The 18,030-nt window shown below is 31.5% G+C and overlaps 4 protein-coding genes across 6 annotated transcripts; 3 read left to right on the top strand and 1 right to left on the bottom strand.

Moving 5' to 3' along the window:
- Positions 1-1,141: 1,141 nt before the first annotated feature.
- On the top strand, positions 1,142-5,459 carry LOC106666735 (lysosome-associated membrane glycoprotein 5). Its single transcript, XM_014394121.2, has 8 exons — positions 1,142-1,282; positions 1,375-1,481; positions 1,842-1,935; positions 3,220-3,350; positions 3,436-3,552; positions 3,623-3,710; positions 3,784-3,978; positions 5,181-5,459. The coding sequence occupies exons 1-8, from the start codon at positions 1,240-1,242 to the stop codon at positions 5,339-5,341; spliced, it is 936 nt and encodes a 311-aa protein (XP_014249607.1). The 5' UTR covers positions 1,142-1,239; the 3' UTR covers positions 5,342-5,459.
- A 7,148-nt stretch (positions 5,460-12,607) lies between these two features.
- Positions 12,608-15,201, top strand: LOC106666734. Its single transcript, XM_014394120.2, has 2 exons — positions 12,608-12,729; positions 14,539-15,201. The coding sequence occupies exon 2, from the start codon at positions 14,759-14,761 to the stop codon at positions 14,954-14,956; it is 198 nt and encodes a 65-aa protein (XP_014249606.1). The 5' UTR covers positions 12,608-12,729; positions 14,539-14,758; the 3' UTR covers positions 14,957-15,201.
- LOC112126107 (GPI mannosyltransferase 1) lies at positions 15,002-16,392 on the top strand. The gene has a single exon (XM_024230245.1). The coding sequence runs from the start codon at positions 15,016-15,018 to the stop codon at positions 16,192-16,194; it is 1,179 nt and encodes a 392-aa protein (XP_024086013.1). The 5' UTR covers positions 15,002-15,015; the 3' UTR covers positions 16,195-16,392.
- Positions 16,393-16,816: 424 nt separating this feature from the next.
- LOC106666737 (cx9C motif-containing protein 4) lies at positions 16,817-17,569 on the bottom strand. Of its 3 annotated transcripts, none has more exons than XR_002910925.1 (4): positions 17,433-17,566; positions 17,242-17,351; positions 17,074-17,185; positions 16,817-17,009 (listed from the first exon to the last, which is right to left on the bottom strand). XR_002910925.1 is itself a non-coding variant. In XM_024230246.1 (4 exons), the coding sequence occupies exons 1-3, from the start codon at positions 17,488-17,490 to the stop codon at positions 17,156-17,158; spliced, it is 198 nt and encodes a 65-aa protein (XP_024086014.1). In that variant the 5' UTR covers positions 17,491-17,566; the 3' UTR covers positions 16,817-17,009; positions 17,114-17,155. The 3 variants fall into 3 exon arrangements, 2 of the variants coding, with proteins under 2 accessions (XP_024086014.1, XP_014249610.1); XM_024230246.1 differs by having other exon boundaries at positions 17,114-17,185; XM_014394124.2 differs by lacking the exon at positions 17,074-17,185 and having other exon boundaries at positions 16,824-17,009; positions 17,433-17,569.
- Positions 17,570-18,030: the final 461 nt, after the last annotated feature.

Raw genomic sequence — 18,030 nt, 5'->3', positions numbered from 1 at the left:
AGTCTCCCCTTGAAAGACAGTATCCTAATCCTTGGCTTATATCCATACATAACAAATCCTGACCTTTAGTCAGAGTTAGAACAATCTGTAAACCAAATATAGCCGTTATTAACTAGGTCTATTTCTGTCAGTCTGTTCTGTATATTTTGAAATGAAATTTCCAATCAAATATGATTTTTGGAATCTTCAAGTCAACACGCATCCCTAGAAACTTGTCTGCCTGTTTTTCTGAGCTTTAATTGCTCTCTTTTATGCAGGTACACTAATGGAGACTGTCCCCGCATTAACATATATTCACATGTGGCTGTAGTTCTCTCTGGATGAAGAAATGTAGTGGTGGTAGATTCTGGAGGACTTCCAGAGCAGCAGTGTGGGTTTTGCTCCAGCGATCGCTCCTGGATGAAATGTCTTTATCCACCAAACCACCAACCATAGGTTATGATGGGTTTAACAACTGCTGAGTATAATCGTATCATCTTGTATTTATTTAGTTTTTGATGACACTTAGATATTTCCTATATTTATTTACAAAGGAAATACAACTATTACCAAAGGCAAATAAAACATGAACCGGCACTAATGTAATATATGCACAGCAAAGAAGACTTAATTTCATTCTCAATAAATTCAATTTTTAATTTCATTATACTTGAAAGTTGTGAATATTTTAATTACTGTTAACTTTTTAAATTGTTAATTAAAGAATTCAAATACCTTTTCAGGGGCTATTTTTCTTGACAGCTCGACAAGTTAACCTGTTCCCTGATCATTTTTTGTTTTTAGAGTAAAATTATAACAAACGATACTAACAGGGTGCAGTATAAAACGAAATTTCTTAATTTAAAATGTATTGTTAAAGTGAAAGGCAATATGAAAAACACTGAGAACTATATCATGGTATTCACCAACAAAAATATGACCACCTGAATAAAATAAATATGGATTTATATTTTTGCTAAGAGAAACATCTTTCTCATAGAGTTTTGTTTTTTAAATAAGAAAGTCATACAGTCACCATTGAATTGTTTAATTAATTTTAATTTATTTGAACAATATTCTCTTTCATGGCTAAATGGTTTATATCAAATAAAAGAGGTAATTTTGTGAAAATTGAGGGCATGCCCTGTACGGGGGTGGAACTGAAAGGGTGTATTGATCATTCCACATCCCACCCACTCCTTAGACAATATTGTGTCCTAGGTTGTGCCCTTTGAATGAAATAGGATAGCAGTCACCAACATGGTTAATCACAAGCACCCCTCAGTCATTGTGTCTCTTTCTGGTAACATACCCAAATGTTTTATTAATTTTGTTCAAGGAATTATGTCCAAAGCTCATGCAATAGTTGACCGGTTGTAATTTTTCTATTTGCAGTTTTATCCCTCGGGTTAGTTTGTTCTTCGCCAATTGAATTAGGATTGTACACCGCATTTGAAGAAGGCCTAGAACAGCCGATTTACAAAGAAAGAGATGTGTTTCGTGTAAGTTTGTTTTTATTGTAGAAAAATTTACAGCAAAAAATCATATCCATAAATTTATTTTGATTTCCCCAAACTCAATTTCAGGTTTTGATAAGTTGATTTTTTACCCGAAATGGGGAAAATTTTTGTAATTAAGGATCAGATCAAATCATAAGAGAAGAAAATCATGTCTCCTTGTTTTTTTTTGTTTTTTTATTAATTGCTAATTCATTTTTGTTGTACTTTAATAATTAGACAAATATTTCACTAATATTTAAAGACATTTGTAGATTTCTTCAAATTATATATTCACACTTTTTTAAATAAATAAATAAATAAAACACATTCAAATAAAATAATTGAATTTATTGTCAATTTCAGGACAAAAAATTAGATTTAAGTACAACAAGTTTCAAGACTGAAAACCGTAAAGCTCAAAAGACTAAAGAAACCGGCAGTAAAACAAATCTAACAGGTAAGTAAATGTTATCATTTGATGGATGTGTTTGCACACACTTTCATACTGCAAAGGCTTATTTTATTTCACTTCTTGATTTTGTTTATTTAGTGAGGAAATTATAAATTTGAAATGAATTTAATTTTGAATTATTTTTTAGAGGCCTATGGTAGGACAATAATAAAAGACCCTAGGGTTCTTTGTTCTGATATTCTTTCCTGTATTTAAAATTAGTTTAAACTATTTTATACTAATATTTAAGTTAGTATTTTTTTTAAACAATGTTAATTTAATGATTGACCATCATTATGGATATCCCTTTCATTACTTTCCTCATTAAATACTCTACCAGCCCTCAATATCTGAGTATTATATATTTTACTTAGTATTTAAATCAGTGTTATTTGTTCAAGTACAATCCTAAGTCAAAAGTAATAAAACCATTACTCCAAACCCAAATAATTTTTTGCTGTATGGAAAGATGTAGAAGCATTATCTTCTAAGGAGGAAAACACTTCACAAATGCCATTTACATCTATTTAATCTAATTGAGGGTCTATTATGTAATCATATTCCACCATAGGCCCTATAAAGCTCATTCCCGCTAATAAATACATTCACTTTTTATATTTACAAGAAATATAAAACAGTAGTAAAAAAAAATGTACGACTATAAAATATATGTGATAAAACAGCAATGATACTATGCTCAAGCACAATTATCATATTTCGTGGCATTCCTACACCCTCCCTACATGGAGCCAGTGGGGATTGAATAACCTCTCTCTTCAAACCAAACTTCCCCTTTTTATTATTCTTTATATAGATTATATGTGTATTTAAACTTTAAATTTATTTCCATTTTCTAAAATATAATTTGATATTAATGTATGAATAATGTATGAAAAAGATTTAAAAATTATCATATGAAAATTTTATATATAAAACCAATTTCCTTGTTTTGTATCCACTTTTGTCTAATATACTGTACTTTTTAATAATAACTGCTTATAACTTACAAGTTTTTAAAATTTAACTTTAAGTTAATTAATTATTATAATTGTCATATTATTTAAATATTAATATTATAATTAATTATTCCACAGATTAATAAATAGTAAATAGTAATAAATAGTATTAAGAATAAATCAATATTGTAAGAAAGTTAATCTAAATAAGTTGTTGGATGGGTCTACAGTCCCATGATAGTGGTTCTAACTATAACCTCTGGTCTCCCTAGTGTTAAGTGAAACTTTAACATTAAAAATTTTTAGAGTGACACTTTTTTTTATTCAAACCCAGTGCCACATGATGTTCTTGGATCTTCTACGGACTTGTACAGGCTCAATACTGATGAAGGAGGAACTTGTATTTTGATTCAGACAGATGCTTTGGTGGAATTTAAATTCACCACAACTTCAAATCAGGTTGAGGTGAGAGATAATTATAATTTTCAAAATTTTCGATTATTGTTTGAATGTTAAAAATATTTTTTTAATTGAAAAAACAATATTTCAGGAAAAGGATGTGTTCATACCAACATCAGCGATTGTAAATGGTGACTGCAGTAATGAGGATAAACAGAATATAATTTTAAAGTGGAAATCTTTTGTACTGATTATATATTTCTCAAAGGTATTTTGATTATATATATTTTGTTTTTAATTTTAGCAGTCAAATTGTTAAATTGTTATTCCTCTTTTAGACTCCCGGTGGTGAAAGATGGTTTGTTTCAAAACTTGAGCTCAAGTTTGACTCGTCTGACCACTTCTTTGATCGCATTAAAAACCCAGGTAAGGTGGATACAATTTTAAATCAAAGATATTTTAACACGATATTTATTTAGTTTAATTAATTTTTTTCCAGGCAGAACTTATTTATTGTCGAATTCTAATGGCAACGGACAACTCCTTTTTCCGACCCCTGTTGGAAAGTCGTATGTGTGTGACAGAGAAATTGAAATTGCCCTTTCCAGCCCTGATACTGACACAACTGCAAAAGTTTATCTGAGGAAACTGAAAATTGAACCTTTCATTTTCAAAAATGATGAATTTGGCCCAGGTAAACCATTCGAACATAAATTAGAATTATTAGACAAATTAACAATATATAAAAAACTAAATATACAATGGGATGATATATCTCAAATCATTAACTTTTACAATGACCGAATGTTTGTGTTCCACCATTTTGATTGATATACCTTAAGCAGATAGAGGTCCAATGAATGTGGTCAACGTTATGAGAAATGTACTAAATATGAAAACAATTTATTTTATATTTGTTTCAGTTAATATTATAGTCAGAGCATGTAGTTAGAGAAACACCCTTCAAATAGTTAAAGCCATATGCATCAATTCAGTCCCACAGATTAAGCTGAGTTTACACGAATTTGCAAAAAAATTATCATTATTCTGATTAAATTCACTAATTTCGTGGTCCGCTTGACCAATTAATACTTTACAATTAATTAAGGTTTTTAGTCGAGATGAAAAAAAGTTAATGGCACGAGAGGGATTTGAACCCACGACCTTCGGCTAGATACGCCGCTGCTCTACCACCTGAGCTATCGTGACCTCGATCCACTCGGACATCAACTCCCCATCTCAACCCCNAGCGGACCACGAAATTAGTGAATTTAATGAATTAAAATGAAGTACACTTCATTAAGGCTCTCCGTCGCCATTTCAATTGTCGTCGAGAATCCAAACCGATTACATGACATTTGAAAAATGGCAAAAGGAGGGAAAACTCATAAAGTGGGGTTGAGATGGGGAGTTGATGTCCGAGTGGATCAAGGTCACGATAGCTCAGGTGGTAGAGCAGCGGCGTATCTAGCCGAAGGTCGTGGGTTCGAATCCCTCTCATGCCATTAACCTTTTTTTCATCTCGACTAAAAACCTTAATTAATTGTAAATTATTCTGATCGTTCTTATAAAAACAAAAAGTAAATTCAAAATGAATTGATGAGTGCCTACAAAAAAAGCAACTTGAGATGCAAAAAATCCACTTGTTCCAATAAAAATAAATGAGGAATGAAGTTTCCATTTAAGTCCATTTAATACTTCAATTATCTTTAACATCTCACAGGAATCAAATTCTCTCAGGGATTTGATTAAATCCCTTTGACAGGGAAACCATACAACCCAACAGACATCATTTGACTTAATAGCGCTCATGATCAGCAATAAAAAAATATTTTTAACCATTGTTATCAGTAAACAATACAGTAATTAATTATTTTTTAAATTATTCACTTTCAGAATACAGGTGTTCGGCATCCGGTGCCGGATCTTACAGAAGCGAGACAGCACCCCTAGTTGTCGGGAGCATGCTTGCCTCAGCATGTCTCATAACGATCGTCGGATATGCTGTTTACCGGTATTTCAACATTGAGAAGGTCCAGTATGACACAATGGAGTAGGCCTTTTATCACAGATTTGCTTTCCAATAGTTTCCAAATTTTATTGGATTTACAATCTAACCTCTTTATTAATGTGTTTTTGTTGCTTTTTAAGACAATTTATTCTTAAACATTTGAATTGATTCACTTAGTTTTTTTTAAAATAAATTTTAAAAGTGTTGATCAAACGATATATGTTTAAATTTTAAATAGGCAATTTTTTCAATGTTGTAAAATTTTATTGTTGTTTACTGTTTTAGTTAAGGTTAAACAAAATTATCGAGGAAACTTATGTTACATGAGAAGAAAATTTAATGGTTGGTAAACAATGGGTAGTATAAACTAGTATTTTGTGGACGTGGTGAAATCTGAGAGGGGTTCTTTTTGCAATGTTTGCAATGAACATGTAGTTTGATCATGTTAGATTTCCCTGGGTTTGAGTAGTTTTATTTTGCCATATTTAACGGTTAGTCAAAACCAACAAGGATGGTCAGAAGATGATCAAGCTACTACAGTTTTTGTTAATCTTTTTTTTTTTATTAAGAAGACAAGAAGTTTATCTTGAAAATGCAGTATTAGTTTGATTACCTCTACAATGATTTCCTTATAAAAATGAATAAAAAACAGATATGTAATAATATTTAAAAAAGAAAGGTGAAATTTCCCTTTTAGAGTAATAAAACATTATTGTTAAAACAGAGAAAAATGTTAGGTATTCATTGGTGAAAGATTTTTTTTTTTGGGGAGAATAGTAGTATTGAAACTTTATTTAATGTGATAAGCCAAGATATTTATAAATCGTTATAATTTTTCCATCGTGTGCCTATTGTAAAGATAAAATTAATTAGGCAAAAAGTTCTTTTTTTGTTACATTAAGGTTCATTAAATTTGTTTTTTAATAGTCATGGCTAGAATTTTGCAATTGTAAAAAATTTTTTTGTACAAATTTAGGATGCTTTATTTGGAAAATTTGGTAAACTAATTTTCCAAAGAACAAACTTTTCATTTGTACTTTTAAAAAAAATTAAAAATTCATATTTGCAAAAATTGGTATTGTATAGATTGTAAAATTTATATTTTTTCAAAAATGATGCAAACTTTTCTATAATAACATGACAGAGGGATGTTAAAAGGATATTCATGGTATCGAGTTCCTTAAGCAATTGTTTCTGTTTATTTATTTTGTTTTATTTATTTTATTTTGTTTTTAGTTTATTATTTTTACTTTATTTTTTATTTTTGGTGGTCAACACCTATGGCTATCCGGCACCTTGCGTATTAATGTTCCCATGTGTGGGGTGTTGTCTCCAATTGTTTTTCACTTTGTTCTCTATTCTTTTACTTCTTGCCAAATTTAAATATTCATGTTATGGCTATCTGACGGTACAATTTGTGGCCCATTATGCCATGCAAATTTTCCCAATATAAAATACAACTTTCATACAACAAGGATGGATAGAGCACATCTTACACTGCTAATAAACAATCTATAGGTCCCCCTCTATCACCAGAAGTGCAGTGGGCAATGTTTACAACTTTCACCTACAAGATTCTGACTCTCTCACTCTATCAGCTGTGGTTGAGACGGTTTGACCTATCTGCAACCTTGTCAGTATTATATCCTGCTTCCAAAATTTCTCCTAAGCCCTTCGATTTTTTATGCAGCAGGCCTACCATTCATAGTACATTCTATTACTCATTTTTCTTATCACATCTGCCAGACTGATAGGGTTAATCATTATTTTCATTTTTTAAATTTAATAACATGAAGCAATGATATTACAGAACTTGTCTACTCGTATTCGCATTTATTAAATAAAAATAATTTTAAAAAATTAAAATTGTGCATATAAGAGTAGAATGCTAATTTTTATTTTAACCATATAATTTCATTCCAATTTATTGTTGTTTACTTTTTATTAATTTATTTTAACAATAAAAACTTGTAGTGTAAATCATGCAGAATAATAATTGTTACTTAGTTATAGAAATTCCTTTTTAAAAAGAGAAATTCGAGCACATGACTGCACAGCTTTTTTAAATTAATTCTTAACAGCTTTAAAATATAATGCACATTTATTGCACAATTTTATTCAATTTATTTTTGGTGGTTTCTTTAATGTCTAAATGTTTTTGATTTGGTTTTAATCAATTTTATTTTACAAGGATAGGACGGTAATAGTTTGAAAAATGGTTAAATCAGAACTATTCAAAAATTTCAAACATGAGAAAACCAAACCCCAAATTTTTGTATTGCTAAAATATTAATTGCCATTATGGTGTACGATATACTTAAAAATCTGTTATGTAATATAAATATAGTGCAAGTAACTGAAGGAAATTGCTTATAAAAAGCGAGAAAAAAATATATGTATATTTAGTTACATTGGAAAATTATAATTAATTTCCAATTTAAATGCGAGTGATAATAAAATATGATTCAATTGTGTGAGGGGGTGATTAAATATGTTAAAACTTTTATGTAATACGATCTCAATGTGTTAAAAAAAAAGCCTTGTTGTTATGCTGTTTAGTCAGTTAAAACTAGCTTACTATAGTTAATTTGTTGTCCAATTTATTCAATTTATCTGTTTAAAAGTGAAATTGTTAAATAATTTATATTTCAACAGATGAAATATTTAAATTGTAGTTCAATTAGAATAATGCTATGGTTGTATTATTATCAATTTTGATTGTTATCTACTTTGCAAAAAAAAAGTGTAAAGAAAATTTCTGCCCAATTTCTTCAATGAATATTTTATAATAATATAAAGTATTATTAGATTTTTACTTTATGTTTAAAAAAAGTTATTTCCTGCAAAACTGTATAACAAAAAAATAGAATAATGTTATACATATTGTTGTATTAATATTTCTAGTAGGATATACTTAATTGACTTATTTATACGATTCAAATGTATAGGTACTACATGTCAAAAAAGCCTACTAAAATAAAAAGAAGTTACTAGTAATCACTGAAAATTATAAAATTAATCACTGTCAATCAGTATATCCTACAAACAGAAAAACAATATTTTTTTAAGAGTTAAAAGCATTTTTTGAATACATATCGCAACTCTGCATACGTTGAATTTATATAGTAGCATAAGGATACTAAACTTACAACTCTAATTAATAATTTAAATATTGTCTTCCATGTATGTCTTAAGATCTGCTTGTATTTTACTTTAAGAAAGCGAATAGAATAAAGAGGAAAAAATCTTTTATTTCAATGTAAAATTAATTGTTTGTTTTTTTATTTTCTCAAATACCTTGGTCGATGATTGAACTAACCACATCATGTTCACAAATCTTTTAACACTTTTAAGCTCATTAATACTCGGTAATTGCTGATTCGGTAATACATCTTACAAAATATAAACAGGAATACACATTAAGAAATGTTAATACTATTTTTATTAGTTTTCCATAATCCTGATTATTGTATGAATACAATTTTTTATTGATTGCCCCTTTGCCCTACAGTAACTCAAGAGACGGACAATGGTCTTATTATCATAATTTATCTAATCCGTAAGATTTCGTGGTCCTATTGACCAAATAACCTTTTGCAATTAATTAATGTAAGATATTGGCTGAGATAAAAAAGTCAGTGTCACGAGCGGGATTCGAACCCACGACCTTCAGCTAAATATGCCACTGCTCTACTACTTGAGACATCGTGCTCAAAGTGTCAATAAAGATCGAAACGATTATTCGGAGATCGTGAGGTGTAACGTAGGTTTTAGAAAAAAATTTTCTTTATGGTGCCAACGTTTCGATCTTTATTGAGATCATCTTCAGGGCCTGGGATTTACAAGCACTGTTTAAATTTAATAAATACATGTAGGATGTAGAAAAAAACGTGAATTTATACAAGGAAAAAATTTTTTTTACATTCAATCAAAGTATTTCTGCTCACACAAAGTGTTTGTTTTCTGCGTAATTGTGCCATTCTTGCGTGTCGTGTAGAGAGTGCCATTGAAGTATTGCTGTTTTATGTTTATATACGTTGGATTTTGAAGGAGTGGGGAAGGAAGTCTGGAAAGAAAGATATTTTTGAGTAAGGAGTCGGCTTCTTTGAGGTGAAAGGAGCCGACAAAGGGAAAAACCTGGGTAATGGTTCGGCCTGATTATCCTTTCAGGATTATATAGACGGGGATAATAAGGGCAAGGAAAGCCAAATTGTTGAAGAATTAGACTATGTAATGATGTTTGATGTGTGGAATGTGATGATTGTTTTATATGTTGTATTAAATGTTTTGTGAGATGTGATGATGATATATATATGTTATCGATATTGAATTTGACTAATGATATTGGCGTAGCTGCGACTGAATTTACATGTAACTGTTCTGTAATTGATGCTGTGTCTATCTTAGTTGGTGTAAACCATTAAAGTTACGTTTATGTTTGTTTTGTTCTGTGTGTAATATTTTTGGATTGATGAAGTCGAAATTGTGTTTGTGTTCAAAATGGTGGGTAGCCAGTGTTGTAGGATTTTGCTTAGGTTTTTTGCAATCATAGATATGTTACTTTACTCTCTTATTTGGATACTGGGATGTAATACCGATGTAAGTTGCCCGACAATTTAAATAATTGCTTTTGTAAATTAAATCAGATTTATTTGTTACTGGTGTGGGGTCTTTAATTTTGTAAAAAAGTGTGTGAATTGTTTTATAGTTTTTGAAAGCTATTTTAAAGTTATCGGAAGAGAGAAATGTGTCTAATTTATGTGATATGCCGTGAAAGAATGGCATAGAAATGTATGTTGGTTTGTCTGCACTTGATAGATTGGCTGTAGTATTATTGGTAATTGTAGATGGTGTTAGTGTTGAGTTGTAGTTGTTGATTATTCTGTTGATTATGTGTTTAGGGTAGTGATTTTATGGAGGGGATATCTTTATGTTATTGTGGTGAAATGATTCATGGCTTAGGGTAATAATTCTGTGAAGTCGTCCTTTGGCCGTGTTTATTATTGCGTGAAGAGGTGTGATGTAAAGTTGAGGTTGCGAGATCTGTGTTTCTTGGTTTTTAATCTGTGAAATCACATCCTACAAATATTTGTAAAATTTAAACAATGTTTATAAATCCCAGGCCCTGAAGATGATCTCAATAAAGATCGAAACGATCGCATAATAAAGAAATTGTTTTTCTAAAATTACGTCACACCCACGACCTCCAAATAATCATCAACTAACGGTCACTAAACACCACACAAATGTTAATTTATATGTTGAATATTATTTCTGTACAAGTTTAATATTGTTATAAGACAATCATTAGGAATTATACGAGGCGAAACGTGAGGTCGCTTTCCTTTGGATCCCGGGTCATGTCGGCGTAAAAGGAAACGAAGGGGCCGACAGAGCGGTAAAAGAAGCCACTAAAATGCCACATGACCCGGATTTTCCGATCAGCCCAGCAGGCATCAAAAATGCAATGAAAACGATAAGTTGGAGTGAATGGCAAATCCGCTGGGACAATATGACCGAAAAGTTGAAAATAGTGAAACCAAAAACAAAACCCTGGGTCCCGGAAGAAATGGAAAAGAAAGACAATTATCCTCACAAGATTGAGGATATGTCACACGAGGCTGACGCATGGCCACCTCTTAATTAGAAAGAGACCCGGGGTATGTCCTCTGTGTGGTGCAGTTGTGACAGGGAAGCACATCCTAGAAGAATGAAACAGCTGGAACGACACAGAAAGAGGTGCGACCTACCTTCCGATATCTCAAAAATTCTAAGGCATAACAGCAACCATAAAAATCGACTTATGACATATTTAAAATCAATAAACGCTTACAGCCACATATAACCCCCACATGTGGTTCACCCCCTTGTATTGTACGAACGTATTTATTAGCCCAAGTGGTTTAGCATGCATGGGTGCGACTGTGACTGAATATCGAGTAACTCACAGGCCAACCGATTTAGGTTAGTGATAATACATTTGTAGTATGATTGTGGGAAGGGTCGACAGCGTCTTGGTTGTAATAATACTACCGAGATGCTGCGTCCTTTATAGTATGTTCGTATTTATTAGCGTGACAGGTTATGTGTGAATGGACGTGGCTGTCGAGGAATATCGAGACAGGCCCGTCAAAAAACCTTAGGATTAGTTTTATGAATGAGTGGAATTTGTACATACCGTTTGAATGTATTTATTCGCGTGAATGGAAGAAGGTCGGCAGGATTAGAACCATCTTACCGACCTCCACTTTAGTTGTAATATTAGGAAACTATGTTTATTAGTATAGATGTGTATTATGAATGTGTATGTATGTAAATGGTCAAATACTTCAATTTACCACATGTGGAGGGATACAAAGAGAAATGCAACAGAAACCGTAAGGTCCGATGAGTAGCCAATTAGAAAGAAGTTGTCAGTAGAAAGAGCAGATTTTTCAAAATGTGAGAAAGATATACGTGTGGTACCGGCAATGATCGAAGCAGTTAGCCGGGTGGGGAAAAATGAATAAATAGTAGTAACAGATACTAATAATAGATAGTAGTAATAGATAGTAATAATAGATAATAATAATGATAATCGATGTAGGATTGTCTAAGAGATAATTAAAAATATTAAGGGTGGCAATGTGTGGTGATTAGTGACCGTTAATCGATAATTATTCAGAAATCGTGAGATGCGGTCTGGTGTGATGTAGGTTTCAGGGCACGACAAAGAAAATGTTTTTCTGAAACCTACATCACACCAGACCGCATCTCACGATTTCTGAATAATTAAGGGTGGCCATGTTTTTTGTCTATCGGTCCTATGCATAATGATTAAAATGGATATTTGCTTAACAAATGTTTTTACCTAGTTTGCTTGATTCCTTCCTTTCAAAAGGTTTTTTTTTACTTTTACCAAAATATGGTCATTATAGATTGTTAGCTCGAGGGCATTAAGAACTTGCTAGCGTATTTCCCAATCAGTTGTTAGGAACTTGAATTAAAGTTTCTTACTTGAATGCCTCTTCTTCAGAAGGTCGGGGCTCTGGTGGCGTACGCGATGCCTTCACGAGCTTAACAATTTCTGCAGGCAATGTTCACTTCGGGGCGGACGATTATTATTATTATTATGAATAGGTAATTAATACGTCATTATTAGGTTAGGGAAAAAACTAATTAAAGATGAGCTTACTTCCAATTCATCCCTAACCACTCCACCTTTGAGGCGACTGTCGCACCATCTCTGGGCCAAAACGGCCGAAGCCTCACGGTATAATTCTCTTATTTGGAGATGGTGGATGTAACCGTCGTTGCAACCTCCCCGCTTAGATGAACCGTGAACCAGCTTTCACCGACTGCTTTTCAACTTATAGCTTTTTGTGAGTATTACTGAAAGCCACTGATTTCTAATAATGACTCGGGCGGAGTATTTTTATGCTGACATACTCTGAGGTAACAGGCCAAATAAGTTATAATTATAATCGTGAAACGTTTGACAAATTCAATTTTTATTTCAAATCGCCCTAACCACCCTTGATGGTTCGATCTAAAATTATCCCTAGATAAATAAACTTAAATCAATTGTTTCAATGGCGTAAGAATTGAAAAAGCTCTAAACGAGAGCGATTTTCGTCAAATTGAACTTTTGGCAGACGTTAAAAGTGTGCTTTATGAATTTGTTGTCATCTTATTATCACACTTGAAATGCAACATTACAAAAGACATATAACGTACTTGTAGCAGGAAATAACAGTATCAATAACATACTTCAGGGGGGCATAGAATTTTGTATGTTATAAGCGGTAGTCACTACAAGCAATATATCGGTTATAGTGAACAGTTCGTTATATCTGAACATTTCATTCAATTAATAGGCTTCTACGTTTATGTGCTTTATGAATTTGTTGTCATCTTATCATTTCATCAGGCTTGAAACACAACATTGCAAAACTTCATGTATAACTATTCAGAAATCGTGAGATGTAGGTTTCAGAAAAACACTTTCTTTATCGTGCCAACGTTTCGATCTTTTTTTTATTATTATTATTTTTATTTTTATATTCAATCAAAGTATTTCTACTCACTCAAAGTGTTTGTTTTCTGTGTAAGTAGAAATACTTTGGTTGAATATGAAAAAAAATCTTTATTTGCATTGTATAAATTCACTTTTTTCCATATCCTACATGTTTGTTAAATTTAAACAATGTTTGTAAATCCCAGGCCCTGAAGGTGATCTCAACAAAGATCGAAACGTTGGCATGATAAAGAAAATGTTTTTCAGAAACCTACATCTCACCAGACTGCATCTCACGATTTCTGAATAATCATAGACAAACGGTCACTAATCACCACACATTTCATGTATAACATACTTGCAGCAGGAAATACAGAATAAATAGTTCATAATGTACTACTATACAATTTACAACCATTTACTACTATACAATACTATCATATAATTTTGCACATTATAAGCGATGTATAAGCAATATATCAGTTATAGTGAACAGTTCATTATATCTGAACATTTCATCCAATTAATTGGCTTCTACGTTTATTGCTTTATGAATTTGTTAAGTTTGGACATTTACACCATCCAGGACTGAGTTGGTCTTTTAGTTTTTGATCTTTTCAGTTATTATCGATAAATCTTTGTAGCATGTAAAAAGTGTTGAAATTTGGAGGTATCAAAAAGTCAAAAGAGGATTTACTAATTTTTTATATTTTTCATTATTATTGATATTATTTATTTTATATTTCCCAAATGTTTTTAAAAGAATGAAGAAAAACATAGACCCATGATTCACGTACATACCAGATATAATTGTGTAACAGTAGTAAAACAAAATGTTTTAAATATTGCTGTTTAAATTAGTTAATGGTAGTTTCTTAGATTGTAATGACGTTAAATTTTTATTAAATTTTCCATCAAAAACACTATGGGCTTACTGTGTAACCATCAGGACAATGAAATAAGCCATTATTTCCAGCAATATTTGGTATTTTAAGTATTTATTTTAATACTAATTTATTTTACAACTGGATGGTTTTTTGGGTAATAAGTCAGGCAGATTTACATCCTTGAGGGTGCGTCCCTTTATAGGATTTTTATTGCTGATTAAAAGGAAGGGGAAAGATGGTGTTAATCTTTGGATAAACATTATCACAATAAAGTAACATTTTGGATATGCCCACTGTTCAATTATTCTAATTATTAATTTAATTTATTGTGTGAAAATAATTGGCTATTTCTTGTTTTAGGATATATCATAATGTGGAAGGAAAACATAAACAAGCACAAATTTAGGAAGTTGCACAAAGATTTGTCCTGGCCTCAAAGGAATCCGCTACTTTTTTCGACTACGATTACAACAGTGGCTTTATTAATATTTTTCAGCAAGCCTATCTACGACATTTATTCCATTATCAGGAGACCAGAGCCGATCAAAGACTTGCCAAAATAATAATACGCAATGACAAAATGGAGGCGGTCAGGAGGGCAAAATTTCGCATGAGCAGCTACCCGAGCATCGTCAATGACTGCAAAATTGAAGCATCTACTTACGCGAGCTGTGTTTTAAAGATGAACGATTTGAAACGCAGTGACTGTCAACTAGAATTCAACGATTTTATCAGCTGTATGAAAAAAAGTGCTGCAAAGAGAAAAATCAGATTGTAGTTTGAAACATAGATTGTGTTTGTTTCTTTTAAACACAAGTTTTTAAAGAAAAAAGTAGTATGGATAGCTTATATGTTCATTTATTTTTTGGCTTTACAATTAGGGTAATTTTTATTACATATGGGATTATTCAAGATTCCATTTCTGAAGTACAGTTTACAGATATCGATTACAAAGTTTTTACAGATGCAGCTAGAAATATTATTAAAGGTGGTTCTCCTTATGATACAGCCACTTATAGATATCCTCCCTTAATAGCAGTTTTAATGATTCCTAATGTTCTCTATCATCCTTGTTTCGGAAAGATATTGCTGTCTTTTATCGATTTAGCCGTTTATTATTTGTTATGTAGAATATTAGCTTTGCAAGGTTTGACAAAAGAAAGAAGTAAAAGATTTGCGTTAGTTTGGTTGTATAACCCTTTGTCAATTGTAATTACGACAAGAGGCAATGCTGATTCCGTTTCTGCGTTTTTTGTTATACTGACTTTGTATTTTTTCAATAGAAAATGGTTTAGCTGGGCTGGAGTTGTACATGGAATTGCAGTTCACATTCGACTTTACCCTATTGTTTTCAGTTTACCCCTTTACATTTCAATTATCGACTCCCATGAGAATAAATTTATACAGATGTTATTTCCAAACAAATCTCGTATCTTATTTGTTGCTTCCTGTGCCTTAGCTTTTGCTGGTCAAACAGGCCTTTGTTATTTACTGTATGGTTATGAATTTCTATATGAAAGCTTTTTGTATCATCTCACAAGAATTGACATCCGTCACAACTATTCTGTATATTTCTATCTGAACTACCTGAATTATGGATCTGATCCCATTCTTGTCAATAAGGTAATAACCCTTTTACCAATAGTGGTATTACTTTTAGCCTTGGCTTATTTCTACAGTACTCCGAGGCATCTGGCTTTTTGTGAAATGAGCATGGCTTTCGTTTTGGTCATGTTCAATTCGGTCGTGACCTGCCAGTATTTCATTTGGTACCTTTCACTCCTACCGTTGTGCTTGCCGAAGATGACCTGCTCATGGAAAGAGTTGTTCCTCGTCAGCAATTTTTGGTTCGCCTCACAAGCCGCTTGGCTCCTCCCAGCCTATCTGCTCGAGTTTAAGTCTATGGATACATATCTGTACATTTGGATCCAGTGCCTTGTTTTTTTCTGGGCGAATGTTATCGTACTTACTTCTTTTATAAGGAGTTACGATGTTAAAAAAGTTAAATCTAAATAATTACTTATTTTGTTTGGAATTTTTTTCCTGAAGAATGGACTTGAAGTGTTGAAGTTTTAACAAGTGCTAAAACTAAGTTCAGTGCCAACAGAAAATTGGTAAATTGTAAGCAACAAAGAAATCTTTTTTACTAAAGAGTTGAATGTGTATAAATTGCATGGAAGAAAAAGCAAACGAAGAAACAATTTGAAAAACGTATGTAATTTAATTATATGTACAAACCTGCCCTGTTTAATAAATTTCTGTTGTAGAAAATGTTCATTAAAGACATTTTTTTGTGAAAGTATTGAATTTAAATAAACCAAGGATTTTCGAAATTAAAAGTGCTGATTTTAATTAAAATGTACGATAAAAAAACATTAATGAAAATTGTCTTAAGCTCAATAAGATGAACCAGATTTCTTGCGATCATCCCGGTTGATCTATTCTTGCTGGTTTTGGTATCAGACACGCATCATATTACCACACAAGTTATATTATTTTTAATGTTCTTGTATGAATATCTTCATTTACCTAAACTATTACTAGGTTATTTAGATCATAAAAATAAGAGAAAAAAAGCAACTGACCAGAGTTGAAAGATGAGAAATACTGAAACGGTGTTATGAAGAATTTAGTTTTATCGGTTCTACGCTTTGTAAGCAAGGTGAGTTTATTTCCATGATTACATTTGTTGTAAGTCATTTAAAATTTAAAACATTTAAATAACGTGATGCAATATTACTTTATTTATTCACATTTTTAATTATTCTACACATTTATACTATCACAGACAGGCCTACTCTCCAAATTTCATCCTGTATAATGTGCAACACCTGAAAAAAAAAGTAATGCTTATTATTTCACTTTATTTAAATAAAAAAGTTAAATAAAACATACAATTGTATTAAATGATTTATTTATGAGAAGAGATACTTGCAACCCTTATCATTTCTTGAGTGCTATTTAGACAGTAGGCAGTTTAGGATTTTTTCGTTTCGTTTTTCACAGCCTACAATAAATGAAACATAAAATACAATAATAAAAAAAATTCTAATAAATCATTACCTTTGAAATGTCTATGCCAGAACATGATATTGACTGGTCTTTCCAAATGACACAGCATTCCCTTAAATACTCAATGAATTCTTGACATTTATTCTCCTGGAATTTATTTTCTAAAATAATATAAATATGTATTTAATATTTACTAGAAAATTTCATATTTTTTAAAAATAATAAACAAAAAATTAAATTACCGTGTAAACATTTCTGTATTTTGCATGCATATGCTTTGCAAGGGTCTTTAGGTTTCATGTAGGGCTAATCATTTGTAGATGTTGACAGGAGAAAATATATTCGTAGAGAAGGCGTGAAACATGGTTATAAAAAAAAAAAAGGTTTTGAGCATGAGCGAGTCAAGCACTGTTACGTCATCAACAGCAATATTGGTGAATCAATGAAAATCATGATTGTTGACTGATGCTTTACATATTGTTTCTCTCTCCCTATCGCAAATCAGATCCATGAGGGATGTACCTAGACAACTGACTAACCCACAAGACTTAAAAGACAAGAACTACGACAAAGCTATTGCAAGAATATTTGATAAAAGGTACAAAGTCCTTGGGGCCTTTGCCTTCTCAAAAATCTAGTACCGATTTTGCTGCACTTTAACCCTAAAATAGTTGCGAGGTGAAGAACCTGTAGTTTGGTCATTTACGAACGTTTTGATCTGCCAGATTTCGACTTGCCACCATCTTTATAATTAGATTCACTAATTTCGTGGTCCGCTTGACCAATTAATATATTACAATTAATTAAGGTTTTTAGTTGAGATAAAAAAGTCAATGGAAC

Source organism: Cimex lectularius, unplaced genomic scaffold (assembly GCF_000648675.2).
Source record: "Cimex lectularius strain Harlan isolate CLEC.00 unplaced genomic scaffold, Clec_2.1 scaffold2, whole genome shotgun sequence".
NCBI classification, from domain to species: domain Eukaryota; kingdom Metazoa; phylum Arthropoda; class Insecta; order Hemiptera; family Cimicidae; genus Cimex; species Cimex lectularius.
Note: the sequence above shows the minus strand (reverse complement) of the source record. Positions and strands in the feature narration are given on the sequence as shown.